The 20,108-nt window shown below is 43.3% G+C and overlaps 1 protein-coding gene across 2 annotated transcripts in view; it reads left to right on the top strand.

The window, feature by feature from the left end:
• The window catches only part of Ccdc40 (coiled-coil domain containing 40), a 56,412-nt gene that overhangs the window by 14,939 nt on the left and 21,365 nt on the right, over positions 1–20,108 (top strand). For both annotated transcript variants that reach the window (XM_005407506.2, XM_013505994.1), the window contains exons 8-10: positions 11,934–12,091; positions 12,254–12,376; positions 16,655–16,776. In XM_005407506.2, the coding sequence (XP_005407563.2) occupies positions 11,934–12,091; positions 12,254–12,376; positions 16,655–16,776 (403 nt within the window). The remainder of the gene's footprint in view (positions 1–11,933; positions 12,092–12,253; positions 12,377–16,654; positions 16,777–20,108) is intronic.

Here is a 20,108-nt window from a genome sequence, read left to right as displayed (position 1 = left end):
TGTATGTACTGGCCATTTGTACTAATTCTTCTGAGAAGGGTCTGTTCATTCCAGATGTCTATTTTTTATTGGATCTTTTATTATTGGGGAGTCTAACTTTTTGAGTTTTTTGTATATAAACAGCAAGTTAGTTCTCTGTCCATGGAATAGCTGGCAAAATATTTTTCCCATTCTGTAGTTTGTCTTTTTACTCTGTTGGTTGTTTCGTTTGCTGTGCAAAAGCTTTTAAATTTGATATGATTTCATTTGTTGATTCTTAGTATTGTTTCTTGTGCCATTGGGTTCTGCTCAGAAAATCCTTGCCTGTGCCTATGTCATCAAAAGATATGTATATTTTTATCTTCAAGGAGATTGTTTCTATTTTAATATTTGGATCTTTGAGTCATTTTTATTTTAGTTTAGGGCATAGTGAGAAATATAGGTGTAGACTCAATCTTCTGCATGCGAATAGTCGGCTATCCCAGCACCATTTATTAATGAGGTTTTCTTTCCTCCAGTGTATATTTCTGGCTCCTTTGTCAAAGATCAAATAACAATATGTGCCTGGAGTTGTTTCTGCTTCTTCTAATCCACTGATCTACATTACATGTCTGTTTTTGTGCCAGTACCATGCTGTTTTAATCACTGTAGCTTTGTAATATCACTACAAGTCTAGGATTGTGATTCCACCTGCTTTGCTTTTGTTACTTAGGCTTGATTTCACTATTCTAGATCACTTCTGATTCCATGTAAATTTTAAGATCTTTTTCCTCTGGCTCTGTGAGAAATGCTATTTGTATTTTGATTGGGATTGCATTAAACCTGTGTATCGGTTTTGGAGATATAGCCATTTTGATTATGTTGGCTTTGCCTACCCGGGAACAGGATGTACCTTTCTATTTTCTTTTTCTTTCTTTTTTTTTGTCTTTTTTTGAGACAGAGTTTCACTGTGCAGTTCAGGCTGACCTCGAGCTCACTTTGTAGCCCAGGCTGGCCTCAAACTCACAATGATCCTCCTGCCTCAGCCTCCCAAGTGCTGGGATTACAGGCATGTGCCACCACGTCTGGCTTCTATTTTCTGATATCCTCTTCAATTTTCTTTTTCAGAGTGATGTAATTTTCATTGTAGAGGTATTTCACTTCCTTACTTAGGTTACTATGTAAGTATTTAATTTTTCTTGCTGCTATTGTGAATGGTGTTTCTTTTTCAGTAGGTTCATTATTAGTGTATAAGAATGCTATTGATTTCTGTGTGTTCATTTTGTATCTTGAATATAGCTATAAATTCTGAGTCTTTTGGTGGAGTTTTTGGGTCTTACAAGTAAAGGGTCGTGCCAATGTTTCAAGGGCTGTGTTGAATGGGAGTGGTGATAGTGGACATCCTTGTCTTGTTACTGATTTTAGAGGGAAAGCTTTCAGTTTTCCCCAGCTTAATGTGATGTCAGCAGCATAAAGGGCTTTTATTATGCTGAATAAAGTCCTTCTATACTTACTTTCTTCAGGGTTTTTATCAAGAACAGATATTGGATTTTAACAAAGGCTTTTTCTATGTCTATTGAGATGATCATGTGGTTTGTGTCTTTCTGTTTATGTGATGAATTACATTTATTGATTTGTGTATGTTGAACCATCCTTGCATCCCTGGAATGAAGCTTACTGATCATGGTGTATGATCTTTTTGATGATTTGTTGCATTCTGTCTACCAGTACCTTGTTAAGGATTTTCACACCTATGTTCATTACAGAAATTGGCTTATAATTCTCTTTTTTGGTTGGATCCTAGTCTGGTTTGTGGATCAAGCTAATATTACCTTCCAAGAATGATTTTGATAGTACTTGTTCTCTCTCAATTTCATTAAAAAGTTTGAGGTGTATTGGCTTCTCTGAAGTTCTTGCAGAATTTGGCTATGAATCTATCAGGTCCTGGACTTTTCTTAATTGGTAGTTTTTCTTTTTTATTACTGCTTCAATTTCATTGCCTGTTATTAAATTGTTCAAGATTTTAGAGCCTTATTGGTTCAATTTTGGCAATTTGTATATATCTAGGAATCTCACCATTTCTTCTGAGTTCTCCAGTTGTTTGGTTATATATATTTGTGCAGTAGTTGCTGATAACTTTCTAGATTTTGGCAGTGTACATTGTGATTTTACCTATTTCACTTCTATTTGCATTAATTTGTGTCTCTTCTTTTTACTTTTTGGTAAGATTGGCTCTAGGATATTGATTTTATTTATTCTTTTAAAGAACCAGCTCTTTAATTCATTGATTCTTCATATTGTTTTTTTCCTGGTCTCCATTTTATTAATTTCTGCTCTGATCTATGTGATTTTTCTTCCTTGTACAAGCTCCAAATTTGGATCATTCTGGTTTTTCTAAGATCTTGAATCTTGAGATGCATCATTAGGTTATTTATTTAGGTTTGTTCTCTTTTTCTGATGTGAGCAAGCATTCACTGCTATAAACTTCCCTCCCAGGACTGCTTCCATTGTGGCCCACAAGTTCTGGTATGTTGTACTTGCATTATCATTGAATTCTAAGAGCCTTCTTATTTCTTCCTTAATTTTGTCTGTAGCTTATTGATTATTCAGATGTGTGTTGTTTAATTTCCATGTGTTTGCATAGTTTCTGTTGCTGTAGATTTTGTTTGATTGCACTATTATCTGATAATACGCATGGTAAAATTTCAGTTTGTTTGTATTTACTTCGGCTTGCTTGCTTTATTAGCTAGTATGCGGTCTGTGTTGGCAAAAGTACCATATCAACCAAAAAGAATGTATATTCTGTTGTTTTGGGGTAGAACACACACTCTCTCTCTCTCTCTCTCTCTCTCTATATATATATATATATATATATATATATATATATATAAAATCACTTTCTTTTAAAAGATTTAGTTCCACTTTGATATTTCTTTATTGATTTTTTTTCTAGTTGATCTGTCTGTTTGGGATAGTGAGCTATTGAGATCCCCCAACTATAATTGTATTGATATTTATCTGATCTTTTATGTCCATTAAAGTTTGTTTTATAAAGTTGGATACACTGCATAAATGTTTGTAATTGTTATCTCTTCTTGTTGAATAGTTCCATTAACCAATGTGTGATGTCCTTCTGTGCCTCTTTTAATCAGCTTTGGCTTAAAATTCACTTTGTCAGAAAATAGGATAGCTACTTCTGCTTGTTTTTAGGTTCCCATTGCATGGAATATTGTTTTCTATCCTTTGATTTTTAGTCTCTGAATTTTTTGTGCGTTAAATGTGTTTGTTGTATGCACCATGTCTTGTGTCTTTTGACTGACGAGTTGAGTACAATTACATTCATACTCATCACTGTTAGGTATTGTATGAATTTCCTGTTGCTATTTTACTTTCTTTCCCTTCTACTTAACTGGTAGCCCTACTTGATGTGTTCATTTTATTGGCTCTTTTGGCATTGTTAGTTTCATTATCTCCTTCTAGGATAGACTTGAGAATATTTTGGAGTATTGGTTTGGTGGTCATGGATTTCTTTAGGTTTCCTTTATCACAGGAGTATCTTACCTCTCTCTCAATTTTCAAAGATAATTTTGTAGGATGTAGCAGTCTGGGTTGGAAGCTCTTTCCTCTAAGAGTGTGAAACATATCATTCCATGCTCTCCTTGTCTTTAAGCTTTGTGTTGAGAAATCTGTTGTAATTTTGTTAGGTTTTCCTTTATATGTGATTTGTTGCTTTTCTCTGCAGGCTTTAAAATTCTGGTATTGTGTTATATTTCTGGTATTTTAATTATTGGTTTTTTATTTGTTTGTTTATTTTGAGACAGGGTCTTGCTATGTAGTTCAGACTGGCTTTGAATTCATTATGTAGCCAAGGATGCCCTCGAACTCGTAATGATCCTCTTACCTCTGCCTCCTGAGTGCTGGGATTACAGGCATGTGGCACCACTCCTGGCTGGTATCTTAATTATTACATAGTGTGGAATTTTTTTTTTTCTGATCATAGCTATTTGGGGTTGTATATACTTCACTTATCTGTTAAATTCTTTTTCCATGTCTGGAAAGTTTTCTGCTATTACTTGTGTAAACAGGTTTTTATGCTCTTTATGTTGTCTTCTGATTTTTCACTGATTCCAATTACTCATTAGTCCTCTTTGAGTCACCTAGGGCATTCCCTTGTTGTTTTTAAGGAGTCTCTCATTAATCGAGAGATTTACCTCAGCCCTGTCCTCTAGGACTGCCCATACTTTCAGTCATGTTTTAAATCTGGATTTCTGTTTGGATCTTTCTTATGAACTCTGTTATGGCTTGTATCTAGTTGCCCCCTCCAAAGCTATATGCAATCATAGGTGGGGAGTTTCAAAGGTGGCTGTGTAAGAGTGTGTTAATGTGGAGTAAGGGTGTGATATTGGGATAATGGGAAGCCCTCCCCTGGGTGTGGGTGGCATCAACCAGTACGCTTGCAGCCTGAATGGAGAAGGAAGAGGCAGGTCAGCTGCTTCTACTTCTGCTGCTTGCTCCTTTGCTATCTCTTGACTGCTTGCCATTGACAGTTTCTCTTTTGTGATGTCCCTCTGCCACCCTGCCTTGAAGCCAGCCAACTATGGACTGAAACCTCTATACACTGTGAGCTACAATAAACCTTTCCTCCTTTAGCTTTAGGTATCAGGTATTTTGTCTCAGCAATAAGAAAAGTAACTGGAGGGGCTAGGGATTTAGCTTAGCGGCACAGCCCCTGCCTGGCAAGCGCAAAGTCGTGAGTTCTGTCTGAGGAACCCATTCTGTAAGTTGTCTTTTTACTCTGTTTCTCTCTGCTGTGCAAAATCTTTTTGATTTGCTATACCACATATGTTGATCTTGGAACTATTTCTTGTGGAACTGGGGTTCTGTTCAGAAAGGTCTTTCCGATGCCTAGAGTTTTATCTATTTTGTCTTCCACTCCATTGTTTTTCTTGTTTAATATTTAGTTCTTTAAACCATTTTAATTAAAGTTTAGTACATGGTGAGAGATACAGGTCTACATTCAGTCTTCTGCATGTGGATAGTTTTTCCAACACCATTTATTAAAGAGGCTACCTTTCTTCCAGTCTGTGTTTTTTGGCCCTTTTGTCAAAGATCAAATAGTTGAATGTACTTGGGATCGTTTCTGTATCCTCTATTCTTTTTCATTGATCCTCATGTCTGTTTTCTATGCTGGTATCATGCTGTTTTTATTATAGTAGCTTTGTAATATAACTTCAGATCTGGGATGATAATGCCTCTCACTTTGCTCTTTTTTACCCAGGATTGCTTTTGCTATTCTGGGTCTTGTTTTGTTTTGTTTTGTTTTAGGATTGTTTTCCCCAACTTGTGAAAAAGGCTATTCGTGTTTTGACTGGGATTGCATTAAATCTGCATATTAATTTTGGAAGAATGTGCAAAAGCTTTTTTATTTGATATGATCTTATTTGTTGATTTTGGGACTACTGTGCAACCTGGGTTCTGTTCAAAAAATCCTTGCCATTTTGACTATATTGGTTCTGCCTATCCAAGAATGGGGAATATCTTTTCATTTTCTGATATCTTCTTCAGTTTCCTTTTTCAAAGTACTGTAGCTGTCACTGTAGAGTTCTTTTACTTCCTCAATTAGGTTAATTCCTAAGTATTTAATTTTTCTTAGTGTTATTGTGAATAATATTTTCCTTAATTTCTTTTTTAAGAGTTCATTATTAGTATTGATTAGTATCAATATTAGTATTGATTCTTGTGTGTTGATTTTTTGTCTTGCTATAATATTACTGAATGTGGTTATTAATTCCAAGAGTCTTTTGGTGGCTATTTAGAAGATATTTTGGGACCTTCTATGCAGAGAATTGTGTAATTTGCAAATAATGATAGCTAATTTGACTTCTTCCTTTCCTATACATACCCTTTTTATTCCCTTTTCTTGCCCAATTAGGCTTACTAGTGCTTCAAGTACTAAGCTTTTTTTTTTTTTTTTTTTGTGGTACTGGGGATCGAAGTCAGGACCTTGCATTTGCCAGGCAGGCGCTTATGCCACTGAGGTGTATCCCCAACCCTTGCTTCAAGTACTATACTGAACAGGAGTGGTGATAGTGGGCATCCTTGTCTTGTTCCTGACTTTAGAGGGAAGGCTTTCAGTATTTCCTCATTTAATATGATGTTAGCAGGAGGTTGGTTATAAATGGCTTTATCATGTTGAGGTAAAGACATTCTATACCTTTCTTGCAGAGTTTTTATTATGAAAGGATGCTGGGTTTTGTCAAAGGCTTTTTCTGTGTCTACTGAGCTGACCAAGTGGTTTTTGTCCTTCCTTCTCTTTATGCAATGAATATCATTTATTAATTTGCATACGTTGAGCCATCTTTGTTTCCCTGAGATGGACCCTGCTTGGTCAGTGATATATGATCTTTCTCATGGTTTGTTGCATTCTGTTTGCCAGTATCTTGCTGAGGATTTTTGTATCTATATTCATTTTAAAAGTTTGTCTATAATTCTCTGTTTTGGTTGGATCCTTGTCTGGTTTCAGAATCAGGTTAACAGTAGTTTCCAGGAATGACTTTGGGAATACTTTCCTTTCAATTTCATTAAAAAAAAAAATCTTGGGGAGTATTAGTGTTAGAACTTCCCTGAAGTTTATGTAGAATACAGCAGTGAACCTGTTTGGACTTGGGCTTTTCTTGGTTAGTAAGTTATTACTGCTTCAGTTTCATTGCCTGTCATTGGACTGTTTAAGGTTTTGATTTTTTTATTTTTTTGAGATACAGTTTCACTATGTAGTTCACCTTGGCCTTGAACTCACTTTGTAGCCTAGGCTGGCCTCAAATTTGCAGTGATCCTCCTGCCTCAGCCTCCTCGGTGCTGGAATTACAGGCATGTGCCACCGTTCCTGGTTTGTTCAGGGTTTTTAAATCTTCTTGTTTCAATTTTGGTAATTCATATGTATCTGAGAATCTATCCATTTCTTCTAAATTCTCAAATTTATTGGTGTACAGATTTACAAAGTTAATAATGTTTAGTTTTTAACAATATTTATGATTTTAGCACTGTGTGTTATGATTTCACCTTTTTAATTTCTAATGCACTGATTTGAGTCTTTTCTCTCCCATTGTTTTGGAGAAAACTAAATAATAATGCCAATACAATACACCAGAATATATGGCACACAATGAAAGCAGCTCTGAAGAGGAAAGTTTATACCCATGAACGCCCACATCACATACACAGAGTGACCCAAATATATAACCTAACAATGCACCTTAAGAGCCTAGAAAAACAAGAAATAGTCCAAACCCAAAGTCAGTACAAAAAAGCAAGTTGTAAAGATCAGAGGAAAAAAATCAATGAAATTTAGGCAAACAAATAAACAGAAAACAAAGAATTAATGAATTGAAGATTTGGTTCTTCAAGTAATAAAATAGACAAACCCTTAGCCATTCTAACCAAAAATGGAGAGAAAAGACCTGTAATAAGATGTTTTTGATGGACTTAAATTTATTTAACATAAGTGTTCACTTATTTTGAAACAATAGAAGTTCAAAATTCGGGAGCACTGAGGTGAAAAGCCTGCTCCCTCCCCATCTCCCAGCTACCAGCCCCCCAGATACAACCAGCACCTTCTACTCCCAAGTATTTTTTTAAAGATATGTTTACATGTATAAGCAGAATCACAGAGTGTGTGTGCTTGGGTGTATGTGTGTCTCTCTCTCTTTATAACTTAAACAGAGAATTTTTATACTCACTGCTCTGTTCTTGCCATTTTTCACTTCACACCTTGGAGTGGAGATTATTCCATATCCAGACATAAAAGCCCTTTGCTCTTTTTTTTTTTTTGGTCTTTTCTTCCGGTACCAGGAATCGAACTCATGACCTTGCGCTTGCCAGGCAGGTGCTTTTGCCGCTGAGCTAAATCCCCAGCCCCAAAGCCCTTTGCTCTTAACAAATTGATTTTAAATTTCACTCGGGAGACTAAATGCACAGGACTGTCCAAGAAAATTTTGAGGAAAAAAGGGTAATGAAAAACATTTCTGGTGTCAGGCATCATATAGATCCATAATAATAAATACAAAACAGTCCCGAAGAAAAACAGACAGCTGATCCCCTGAGCAATTTCAGCTAGTTAAAGAGAACATTAAGGAAATTCACTTTGGAGTTTAGTGATTGCAAGCTGCATGCTGTTCAGATTGCATTTTTTAAGTCTGTAAATATTGACTACCTGGAAATCGGAAAAAAAAAACAAAGAACAACCCTTAGATTTCTGTGTCACACTACATAGAGAATAAGTCTGAGGTACCAAGAAAGATTTAAGAAAAGCACAGAAGAAGAGGACAGTATGTAAGATTATCTTTGGGGGTAAGGAGGGTCTTGCTAGGCAAGATGCCAAGACAGAGAGTTGGACAGATTTGATTATATAAAAGAATAGGACTTAACCTGTCTAGAAGCACAATAAAGTTAGAAGTCAAACTCAAATTGGGAAAAATATTTGAAACATCCCTAACAGTGTCCAAATCATCTGCATTGATTTCTGTTGCTTCCCACAAACTTAGTGCTTGAAGCCCCCATGGTTCCTGACTGAGCTCCCAGTCTGTGGGTCAGAGTCTGTGAGTCAGGGTCTGTGGGTCAGGGTCTGTGATCCAGGGTCTCTGCGCTGGAGGTGGCAAGGCAGGATTGTGGGGAAGTTCCAGGGGGAAATCAGCTCCCAAGCTCATTCATGTTGTTGGCAGAACTTGGTCCCTTGTTCCCACAGGGCAGGGGCCCACTTCCTTACCTACAGGGGTTATGCTCACTCACTCTTAGAGCCCACCCATGTTCCTCACCATACAGCCTCCACTTTTAAGTCAGCTGCAGAGAATTTATTCATGTCTATTCCCTTCCACCCTCGGAGACTTTCTGATTCTCTACGGCAAGCTGGAGGGACCACTCTGCTCTCAAAGGGCTCACCAGCAACTATGGTGACACTATATTCTCAGTACTCTAGAGGCTGAGGCAAGATGACCAAAGTGAGACCTTGTCTAAAAAGACAAGTCGAAAAGGAAGAGGGAAAGGAAGAAGGATGAAGAAAAGGAAAGGAGGAAGAGGAAGGGAAAAGAAGGAGAAGGAGGAGAAAGGCAGGGAGGAAGGGCTCCCTTGCCAGGCCGTTGATAATCTTCCCTTTGTAGCATGTACCATAGTCACAGACTCCCACTGGGGGCAAAGTTGTGGAAGCCATTAACATTCTGCTTGCCATGTTTTTATTCCCCAAAGAGCTCTTGGGAGCAAGTCCACAAAAGACTAATATCCCAGCAGGAAAAGGGAGATGAGCAGGAAATTCAAAAAGTGAAAAAGACCCCTGGAACCAAAACCACAAAGAAAAAGGGTTATCTTTACTAATAGTTAAACTATCTTTACTAATAGTTAAAAGGATAGCAACTTAAAAGACTATTGGAAATATTGATTTTCTAGCTACTCAGCCAGCAAAGAAGAGGGGTTGAACTCAGTCCCCTTTTGGAAGTGTGCAAATACACGCTCTTGCACACTTAGGGGAAGGGTGAACTAGTCCGCTTGGGCTGCCATACATAGCTCCAGGGACTAGACAGCCCTAAACCACTGAACTTTATTTTCACAGAATCCTAGGGACCAGAAGTCTGAGATCAGAGAGTCGGCCATGCTGGCTCTCCCAGGACCTCTGCTTGGTTGGTGGACGGTGTCTTCTCCCTGTGTCCTCCCACGGTCACCACTCTGCGTGTGTCTGTGCCCTGATCTCCTCTCTTTACGGTCCTTCCCTCACGACCTCATTTGACCTTAGTCACCTCTATCAGACCTGGTGTCCAAGTGCATCTCATCCACGGTGCTGAGGGGCAGGGCTCTGTCTCCCCGCAGGCCAATCAGCAGGCCCTTCCCACAGATCAAGTGGGCACACACTTCCTTACAGCATTTTCACAAATAAGTCATAGTGAAAATGTGCCTTGGGGTTAGTGGCTGGAAATCACTGTGACAGAAACTGCCCAAAAGGAATCAGAGAGGAGACAAAGGCGGAAGTGGGAGAGAGACAGACCCTTGGGAGCTGTGCTCCTCCATGTGGCTTCACATGCAGGGATGGCAGAGACTGGGATAGGGACAGGAGAGGAGAACAGGGAGAACTTTCAGAAGTCGCGGTTGGAGAAAGCTGTGAACCCACTGTTCCCAGCTCAGCAACCCCAAGCACTGGGTGGCTGAGGAAAACTGCTCCAGACCTGTCCTAGTCAAACTGGCTAAAACTAGCGAAAGAGAAAATCTTACAGCAGCCAGAGGAAGAAAGTGGTGCTGTGTGCGGAGGCCCAGAACAACCCCCGACCCCTTCTCCACTTCCCTTCCCCACACAACTCCACTGGAACTTGCCCCCTGCGGAAGCAAGAGCGTTTTCTGCTGTTGGAAGCTGCACGGAGATGTTTGTTTCAGTGTTGGAGACCAAACCCAGGGCCTTCGCACTAAGCTACATCCTTAGCTCTTGTTTATTTTTTCTTTTAAGATGAAATCTCACTAAGTCACTGTGTTGCTTAAACTAGTGGTCCTCCTACCTCAGTCCCCCATAGTGCAGGGATTACAGATATGTGCCACTACACCTGGCAGTGATGTTTTATTTTTAAAAACATTTCTTTCGAGTTTTTTTCTTTGTGTATTTGTTTTGTGGTGCTGGCAGTTGACCCCAGAGCCTCATGAATGCTAAGCAGGTGCTCCACCACTGAGCTACACTCTAGCACTTTTTTCTCTTCCTCATCAGTAGTATTTATTATTCATGTGAACAGCTTTACAAAAATGGTATCACTCAATTTGCTTAGCACTAACTCACTTACAACTAACTTTGAATAGCACGCTGTTACATATTTTAAATGACTCACATTCCATGGAGAATGATACTCCTTTAAGAACATAGGGGGCCAAGGATATTGCTCAGCAGTGCAGCATCTACCTGGCAAGCATGATGTCCCTTTTTTTTTAAGTGTGAGGTCCTGAGTTCAAGTCCCAGGTCCCCCCACCAAAAAAAGATAATAATATAGGGTATCTGGAAAATTAATGCACAGAGAGAACTTTTTACATATTGGAGTTGTAGGAACCTCTGCTTACTAAGACTCTGCTGATTTTGTTTTATAGCTCGTCTTTTGTTGTTATGGAATCATTACTGTTCATATCAGAAAAGTCCCTAAGATGATCAAAAGCACCTATATAATCCTGGAATCTGATACCCAATCACCTAACAGGAAATACTGCTCTTCTCCAGTTTCTCATCAGCCCAGGATAGAGGCCCACAACTCATCAAAAAGGATAGACTGACTTTTTCTAACATTTCAAATAAATACAGCACAAATAGGTTTTTCTTTTATCTTTTTATTTTTTGAGACAAGGTCTCACCATGTAGTGCAGGCTGGTCTTAAACTCACCATGGAGCCCAGGCTGGCCTCAAACCTGCAGCGATCCCCACAGCCCAGTCACCCCAGCATTGGGACCATCAGCACTTTCTGAAATTTTGAAACAAACTCTCGTAGATTGGCCAGACTGGCTTTGATACATCAGTCTTATGTGAGTTTTACTAAAAAGAATTTGGGGTTCAATCTCTTCTGGGAGCACTGACAAAAATGTGCTATAGAACTCTGGTGGGATGGAAAGGGTTGCCTTGTCCTTGCTGGCCTGCACTGGCCCCGGCCATGTCAGTGTGACTCCCTGAGCTCTGAGCCCTTTAGCTGGTAAGAAATCTATGAAATGGACATGAGGCTTATCACTGGGCATTATTTGGGGCATCCTTAGGCCAAGGTGGGGGCGTCTCTGCTGTGTGGTAGTGAGACAGCTTGTTGCAGTGGTGGACATGGATTGCCTGTATTTTGGTCTCTTTTCTCCCTCCAACAAGATGGTGCATTGTTTGGTGCCAAAGCCTGAGTCTTTACAGTTGAAATCAGCTCCCAGTCCTGCCCCATGCTGACAGGAGGGCTCCAGGCCATGGGAGATACAGAGTGACCTCTCCCCCGCAGTGGTAGCCCTGCAGATGGAGATGGAGAACCTGGCCCTGCACCTCTTCTACATGCAGAACATCGACCAAGACCTGCATGATGACATCTCGGTGATGAAGCAGGTGGTGAAGAAAGCTGAGGTGGAGAGGATGCGGGCAGAGGTGGAGAAGAAAAAACAGGTATTCTGCAAACGCAGTGCATGTTCATTACTGACCTTTGACTCCCTGAACGCTGCCGTGGAAGGTGGTGGTGGCCACCTTGGTCATGCTCCCTTGGGCCAACAGTTGGTGTCACTTGTCCAGATGGGTGCTGACTGTGCCTCTTCTCACCCTGCTTCTCAGGACCTGTATGTGGACCAGCTCACCACACGGGCCAACCAGCTGGAAGAGAACATCTCTTTGTTGGAGGCTCAGTACATTGCCCAAGCTGAGGACACCAGGCTTTTAAGGAAAGTGGTGAGCGAGGTAAGGGCAGCCCTACAACTGGGAGGGGCAGATGTCCCCATTTAGTGTGTGAGTGTTGATGAATGCATGACAAGGCCAATTGTGTTCTCAGCAAGGCTCAAACCTGAGTTCAGAGAGGGCCTTACACACAGTGCTTCTTAAGCAGCTGCGTATCCCTTGCCATCCCCAGTGTCAAGCACAAGGTCCTGAATTCGATTCCAGGTGCCAAAAATAAAATAACACGTGCTCCAGCTGCTCCAAATGTTCCACCTACTGGTTCCTGGCCTTTGAGGCTATGCTGGAACTTCCTGCCTAGGCATATCATGTTCACATTCCTCTACTGGAGGGCTACTGTGTGTCACCATGGCTAGGATTGTTCTGTTGCGCAGAGTGCCATATAATTTCATGACATTGTCCCCACATGGGGTCTGAAGAGGTCCCCCAAATAGGCTCCAGGAGATTCCAGCTGATCGATGGCCAGAAGCGAAGGATTCCACTCTCTCCAGCACTTCCAGTACCAGCTTGCTGGGAGATCCTGAGCAAGTTCCTTAGCCAACCATAGGCCCCTTCCTGGAAGGACTGGAGTCTTCTAGTCACTCTCTGTCCCATGGGCAGCCAGCATTCCCAGGCAGCACCCACCTCTCCCCCAGAGCACCAGAGTCAGCTCTGTGGAGGCCCACACTGTGACTCTTTGTGTGTGTGTGTGTTGTTTTATTTTTAAATCTTGAGTCACCTTCTGCATTTACGTGTGAAGGAGTAGCATGGAGGAAACAAACTTTTACTGAAAGAAAGGAAGGCACATCTGATCAAGGAACAGCATGCCTGGTGCCAGGGCAAAGGTAGGAGAGAGGACTAGAAGACTTCATACCATACCTGTGCACACCAGCCTGGAAGTAAAATCAATCTGGAATGTGCTCCAGGCAGAATTGGGGAGGAGAGCAGTTTTTAAATTAACAACAGTGATTTTTTGATAGGATGAAGATGGAGATGTAGCTCAATGGTGGTGTTGCAGCAAACACACTTATTTAATTGAGTCACCCACAGAGGCCAGATGCAGAAACAAGCAAGTTTATTAGCTGGTGGTGGTGGGCTCCCAGTACATGACCAAGCACCAACCCCAAAGGACAGAAGGGGAGAATATTTATACAGTTCTAGTTCTGGGTCTGGAGGAGGTGATTAGGTTTTTTCTGATATGATTTAGTGCAGCTACAGAAATACTCCTACAAAGCATGGGCTTAGCTTGTGACAAAGGATCAAAGGTGTTTGACATTTTATGTAGGGAACAAGCAGTCTTATGACAAAGCATGGGGTGATAGCAGGTTAGGTAACTATGACAACATTTACAAGAAACAAACTTAAGGAAACAGTAACTTAAGCTCTAATGCCTGAGTACAACATGGCGTTGGCTTGGTTCTTTTTCCCACTTCAGTAGAGCACTTGCCTAGCATACATAAGGCCTTGGGTTCCATCCACAGTGCTGGCAAAAATGTTGAAGGACGCAATGATTCTTGAGTTTATCTGAAAAATACATTATGAGTGCTAGCCAAGAATTGCTTTGGAAGGGAAGGCTCTGGTAGGGTGACCAGTTGTCTTAGTTTGCCTGGGGCCTAAGGATTTCCTAAAACACAAGTCTTTCCGTACAAACCAGGAAGAGTCCTAGACAAAGTGGAAATGGGGTTCACCCTGGCACTTCCCTCCCAAATATTAAAATATACCATAGAGCTCTAGAAGCCAAATTAATGTGTTACTGGGATCAAGAATAGGCAGGCCAGCCTCTGCAGCCTGGCAGAACAAGCCAAGGCTAATAGAGAATTCCACAGGTTACAAATAAGCAGAGAAAACTGTCAGGACACTTGGTTAATCATTTGGAAAATTAAATCTTTTCCTCATACAAGATACTAAAATAAATTCCAGTGGAATCAAGTATTTAGATGGGAGAGACGTACCAGAAAAAAACCCAAAGGAAAACATTTGCCTACTCCTGGATCTAAGGGTCTTTTCCACACACCACCGCAAAGGCAGAAGCACACAGGAAAGGGTCCTGCGTGGATCTCACCGTGAAAAAACCTCCATAGGTTGAGAACACCATGACTGAAATGAAGAGGAGGAACGCGCAAGAGAGTATAGGCTTAGAAGCAATAGCAAATATGGGGCTTGTCCATGTTTTCTGTTGTTAATAGCGCAGTACCACAAAGTAGGGGTTATAGAGAAAAGGAGTTGATGTTGGCTCACAGTGCTGATCCAGACACGAGGGCCCACTGTGGTGAAGCTTTCTCTCCGTGTGATCCTGATGCAGTGCAAGGTGTCACCTGGTGCAAACAAAGAGCATGAGACACCCAGCCATGCTGGCTCCTGTGGATACCAGCTCTCCATCTGTGGATTGGCCCTCCCTCGAAGGCAGGGCTCACCTCCTAACATCTCTTGAGGGTTCAGTTTCTCTCGAGGGTCTCCTGAGAGGGAACAGGCCACACCTAAACTCCCACAGGGGTGTGAGGAGGCTCTGAAGATGGGTCAGACACTGGCCTATTTGTGCCTCTGCCCCTCTGACCAGCAGTGGCCCCAAGGCAGACCCAGCCTTCCTTCCCAGGACCCCCAATGTTGATGTGGCAGACACACCTCAGATGTCCCCAAATGACCCAGTGAGCGGCCAGTAGAAAAGGCAGGTGGGTCCCCACCAGGCTGGCAATGATGAGGGACCAGAAGGAAGCTGGGCCCCTCAACACTGACTGTCTTGGGGTCTTCATCAGGGGTAGTGTTTCATTAGTGGCACATCCTCCGGAATGTCATTATACGGACTTCATTCCAAGGACATGACCCCACTTGCATGCAAATGACATGTTTTACAATGAAAACACCAGAAGCAAAATAAGAAGAGACTGACTGGGAAAATAATGCAGATCCATGTGTTATACATGTTAGGGAAGATGGTGTTAGTTGAATAAACAAGGATACATCAGCAAAAAAGTCAATATTTAACGACATGGAAATGTGCACAGTGTGCGAATTTTCATAGCTTGCAAAACAGTGTATAGAATGTGACACCCTGTACACATGCAGGCGTGCACATAAACACATCTAAGGGCATGAGAAGTTACCAGCAGTTATCTCTAAGAAGTGGAGTGACTGGTATTTATGTTACTCTCTTGCTTGTTTGCATATTCTAGCTATATGGCATGTACCCTTATTTCCTTTTTTATTTTAATGGAGACTCAGTGTAGTGATTTTCACATCTTGACTGGCACATTGGCAGCCTCGGGGAGCACTGTGGGAGAGGGCCCCTGAGGCTGGCTGGCATCACAGGCCCAGAAGGGGAGGAGCCTGGCTGGGTTCAGGCCCCCACTTGCCGGCTTTCCAGTCCTTTTGGACAGTGCACACCCTGCTCAGTGACACAGAGCAGGCACCTTAGTGAATAACTTAACCCATACAAAAATGCCTCTCTAGTCATAGTGTACTTAATTCATGCCATTCTCTGCACTGTAATAAGTAGTGGTGAGCGAATGATTTAAAAAACTCCTGGTTGAGAGGAGTAGCTTCCAGGGTGACACCGCCTTGCTGCTCAGCAGGGTCTGTGTCTTTCCTGTGAATGCTCTGGTCCATGGTGACCTCACACTGGAGTGTCCTGTGGGCAGGAATTGTGCACACAGTCACTGGTGTCCGCTAGCTCAGCAACAGCAACTTGCTGAAGTCATGATAATTGATTAGGAAGGCTCCGTGAGAATGTTCCTAGTACCCTGCAAACTCTGAAGGCAAGGCTAGGCCGGGCAGCCAGGCATCAACCCATCTGACCCAAAAGGAGGAAGGAAGTGCTGCCACTGGACCCATGTCACAGCTGGTGACATCAAGACACCAGGGGTTAAGGTGGCCTGGCCAGAGCACACTAACATTGGTGGCATGCTGGACTCATACCACCCCTCAACCTCTGTGCCCCAAGAGTAAATGAACCCTCTGTGCCCTTGTAGTAAATCCCACAGATGCTTCTACTTTGGACATGGGCTTTCACAGGCAGGCAGGGGCTCAGGCCTATGTGACCGCAGCCGCTGTCAATGATGCCCACCAAGTCCCACCTTGGTATCAGGTCGGGCATATGCTCCCTTGGTACTGGCCAGTGTCTTCCTCCCCTCCTCTCTCCTAAGCACTGACCACCCCAGGCCTTGCACTGAGGCACAGATGGAAGCTCCAGGCTTCTTTAAAGCTGCGTCATGTTTCCTGTTGCCTCTTGCTGATGTGTGGTTAGGGTAAACTAAGTAAAGCATGGGTCGTGGCATTCTTCATCCCTGGGTGTGCCCCATCCTGCCGCAGGCCTCAATGGAAATAGATGCCATCAACGTAGAGAAGAAGCACATCCTGCAGCAATGGGCCACCAGCCTGGTGGGCATGAAGAACCGTGACGAGGCACACAGGGCCATCCTGGAGGTGCTCAGGTACAGCCCAGCTCTTCCCCTCTTGTGGCACCATGGCTCAGGGTGAAAGGTGGCTGGGGGTTGCATAGGAACCAGGAGATGTGCAACAAGATCCTTCTACTCCTGCCTCTCTCCCAGTGCCCCCACCCTCAGAAGCAAAGGGGCCCATGCCCACCTGGAGCCCAGAAAGGTCCTTGTGGTGCCGAGGACTCAGCCTCCCTCAGATCCCTTCCGGCTCCTGTGGCCTGCATGCGGCACAGCCTGCACTCAGATCTCCTGGCAGGACCAAGGAGAGGGAAAGATAAAGGGGTGCTTATCTCAGGACATGAAGATGTCCTTTTGATTCGCAGTTTCACCACCTGAGTGCAGAAACCTGCCTTGTGAGTGTTCCGTCGGAAGGCTGTGTTCCAACTGAAATCCTGTTTTAATTCCCAGAGAATGGGAAGAGGCCTCCTTTGGGAGCCTTGTCAAGTCCCGCAAAGGAGGGATTCAGAGCTTGGGGTGATGGACAGCCTTGATTCTCAAGACTGCTAGGGTGTTGGGGCCTCACTGGGGGCCCAGAGAGCAACAGCCCGGTTCTGCACCTCCAATGTGTTGAGCTTTCACACTGCCATGTGTCATCTCCACCTCCAGCCCTCAACCCAGAGCCTGGTGTGCTTCAGAGCGAGTTGTGACAAGGGTCATGCTTCGTGCCCATAGCACAACCAGGAGAGACTTTTTCTTCTTAGTCTTGTGACTAAAAACACAAACACTGAAACATATATGATTGGGGGGCTGAGGCTCAAACCCAGGATCTGCACACTGAGCTACATCCCTTGCCCTGCCCCCCTTTAACTTTTTAGGACAAATTCTCTCTAAATGTAATCTGGGCTCCAACTTGCAATACTTCTTCCTCAGCCTCCAAGAGTGCTGGGATCACAGATATATACTACCATTCCCAGCTTTAATTTTTTTTTTTTTTTTTTTTTTTGGTCTTTTTTAGGTTTGTTTTGTTTTGAGACGAAGTCTCACCATGTTGCCTAGCTTCAAACTCAGAATATACTGGCCTTACCGCCCCACTAGCAAGGCTATAGGTGTGGGCCACCACACCCAGCATATGATTGTTTTTAAACAAGCCCCCCCCACCCCCGCAATAATGCAGGATTAAAAACACCTGTTCCTTTAGTCACTATGAGAGGCCTAAAAGTTTGTTTTCTCCTTAATTCTGCAGCCGGAGGAACCTTGGCCACCCGGGGGCCTCTCTTGCCCTCTGTGCCCTCCCTGGGTTGCTGGCCGTGGCCTGCTGGGCCTGCAGACTGGGCACAGAAGAGGACGTGCAGCCTACATGGGCAGCCTTATCCTCCTGCCAGTCTGGTGCTCAGGACCTGACTGTTGAATTACACAGCCAGCTGGCTGTCAGCTTGCATAAGGTCAAGGCCAGAGCTCTCCCAGAGGGCTCGGAATGGCCAGCTGCCCAACCTGAAGGCCTCTGTCCTTTCCAGGCCCAGGGAAGGCAACACCACCAGGACACTCCTCTTGTCAGGCTCTCCCATGCCCCCAGGATGCCACCATATCCTCTACAAAGCATCCCCATAGTCATCCCCGTGTCTTCTTAACTATACCCTCCTTATCTTTGAAAGTTTGGAGTAGATAATATTGTACACACAGCCTTCTCCTCCTGGTGCCCCTGACAGTGGAGTCTTCCCCTCAGCAAAACTTAAGTTTCATGGTCTCCTCCCCAGCTTTCCAGGTACCCACAGGCCACACATGGCCTCCCACACATACACACACTCCTGTTTTTCTCCTGGGTCATGGACACACATCACTTCCTGTTCCACACCTTGTTTCCTTCCCTTAATAACGTGTGCTCTGGGGTGAGGGATATAGCTCAGTGGCACAGTGCCTTCCTGGCAAGCATGAGGTCTTGAATTCGATTCCAGGTGCCAAAAATAAAATGACATGTGCTCCAGCTGCTCCAAATGTTCCACCTACTGGTTCCTGGCCTTTGGGGCCCTGGGCAGCACTGGAGCTTCCTGCCTAGGCATGTCGTGTTCACATTCTTCTATTGGGGGGCTATTGTGTGTCACCATGGCTAGGATTGTTCTGTTGTGCAGAGTACCATATAATTTCATGGCATTGTTCCCAGATGGAGTCTGGAGAGATCCCCCAAACAAGCCATGTGGACCTCACAACACATCCCATTTGCCAGGCAGGTTGTAGGTTTGCTAACTTATAACACAGAAAAAGATTTTTCAAGACATGTCCAGAAGAGGCCTGAAAAGTGAGGCAGAATTTAAAAGTATACACCCAGCATGGAGTGGGACCCTCAAGAGAGGTGCAGTGTGATCTGGAGTTGAGGGGTTTTCTGTGATCTTGGGAGTGTCCTCAGATGAGTGATCTAGGGTGTGTGTTCCTATCAGGCTGCCCATCCGGTGAGAATGCCAACCATTTCCATATGTGAGAAACTGAGGTACACCACCGAACTAGTAAGTCACTTGGGTCAGTAGGAGGGAAAGCAATTTGTAGGTGAAAGACAGGGTGCCAGAGCCCCTTTACGGGCTTCAGGAGCCTTTTTGGGAATTTCTTTTTCTGTGAGTTAGGTTTCCTGGAAGTGAAAAAAGATAGAGTAAAAAGATATGTCTTGCATCTGCAGTTTTTCTTAAAAGTACAATTTTAAAGTTACAGTTGTCCTTGTCTCCTTTCTACCTACCTTTCTTTCTTGTATCCTACCTCAGAATTCTGTCCAACCTAGAGCTTCTTGCTTCCGTGGAACATACATCTGCAGGTGTCACCAGAGAAGGCTGTGACAGGCACAGCCCCACCTGCAGGGTTTCAAACTCTCAACAACTCAGCCTGTGATCACACATTAGGATTGTGCCAGTTGGGTTGGCAAGAAAGGTAGACACCTTGTGTTTTAAGATGCACATGTGGCATACTGAATGAATGTTGTAGCAATACACACACACACACACACACACACACACACACACACACACACACCCCAAGAGCCCTGATTTGACCTGCTGCTGGGGTGCCAAGGCCCTAGGTCAGTGAGGACCGTCTTCAGAACACACAGGCTGGGAAAGGCACTGTGAGAATTGTACGCTGTTGCCACAGAGAATGTCTGAAGAAGGAAATGGGAGACAGGTTTAACAGAAGGTCAGGGTGTTGCAAAAATAAACTGTTTCCTTGCTCAGCACTTCCAGGCTGGGAGCTCAGGGACTGTGCTAAACATTTACGAACACTGACGCGCATGTGCACAAATGTATGGAGGATTTTAAAAAATGAAGGGAAATGGTGACATTTCTGCTCAGGACGGCAGGGCCAGCACCAAGATAACTGTCCAGGCATCATGGGAACATCTGCCCTGTGGG

This window comes from Chinchilla lanigera, unplaced genomic scaffold (genome assembly GCF_000276665.1).
Source record: "Chinchilla lanigera isolate Chin_1 unplaced genomic scaffold, ChiLan1.0 scaffold00105, whole genome shotgun sequence".
NCBI classification, from domain to species: Eukaryota; Metazoa; Chordata; class Mammalia; order Rodentia; family Chinchillidae; genus Chinchilla; species Chinchilla lanigera.
This window is presented reverse-complemented; position numbering and strand designations above follow the sequence as displayed.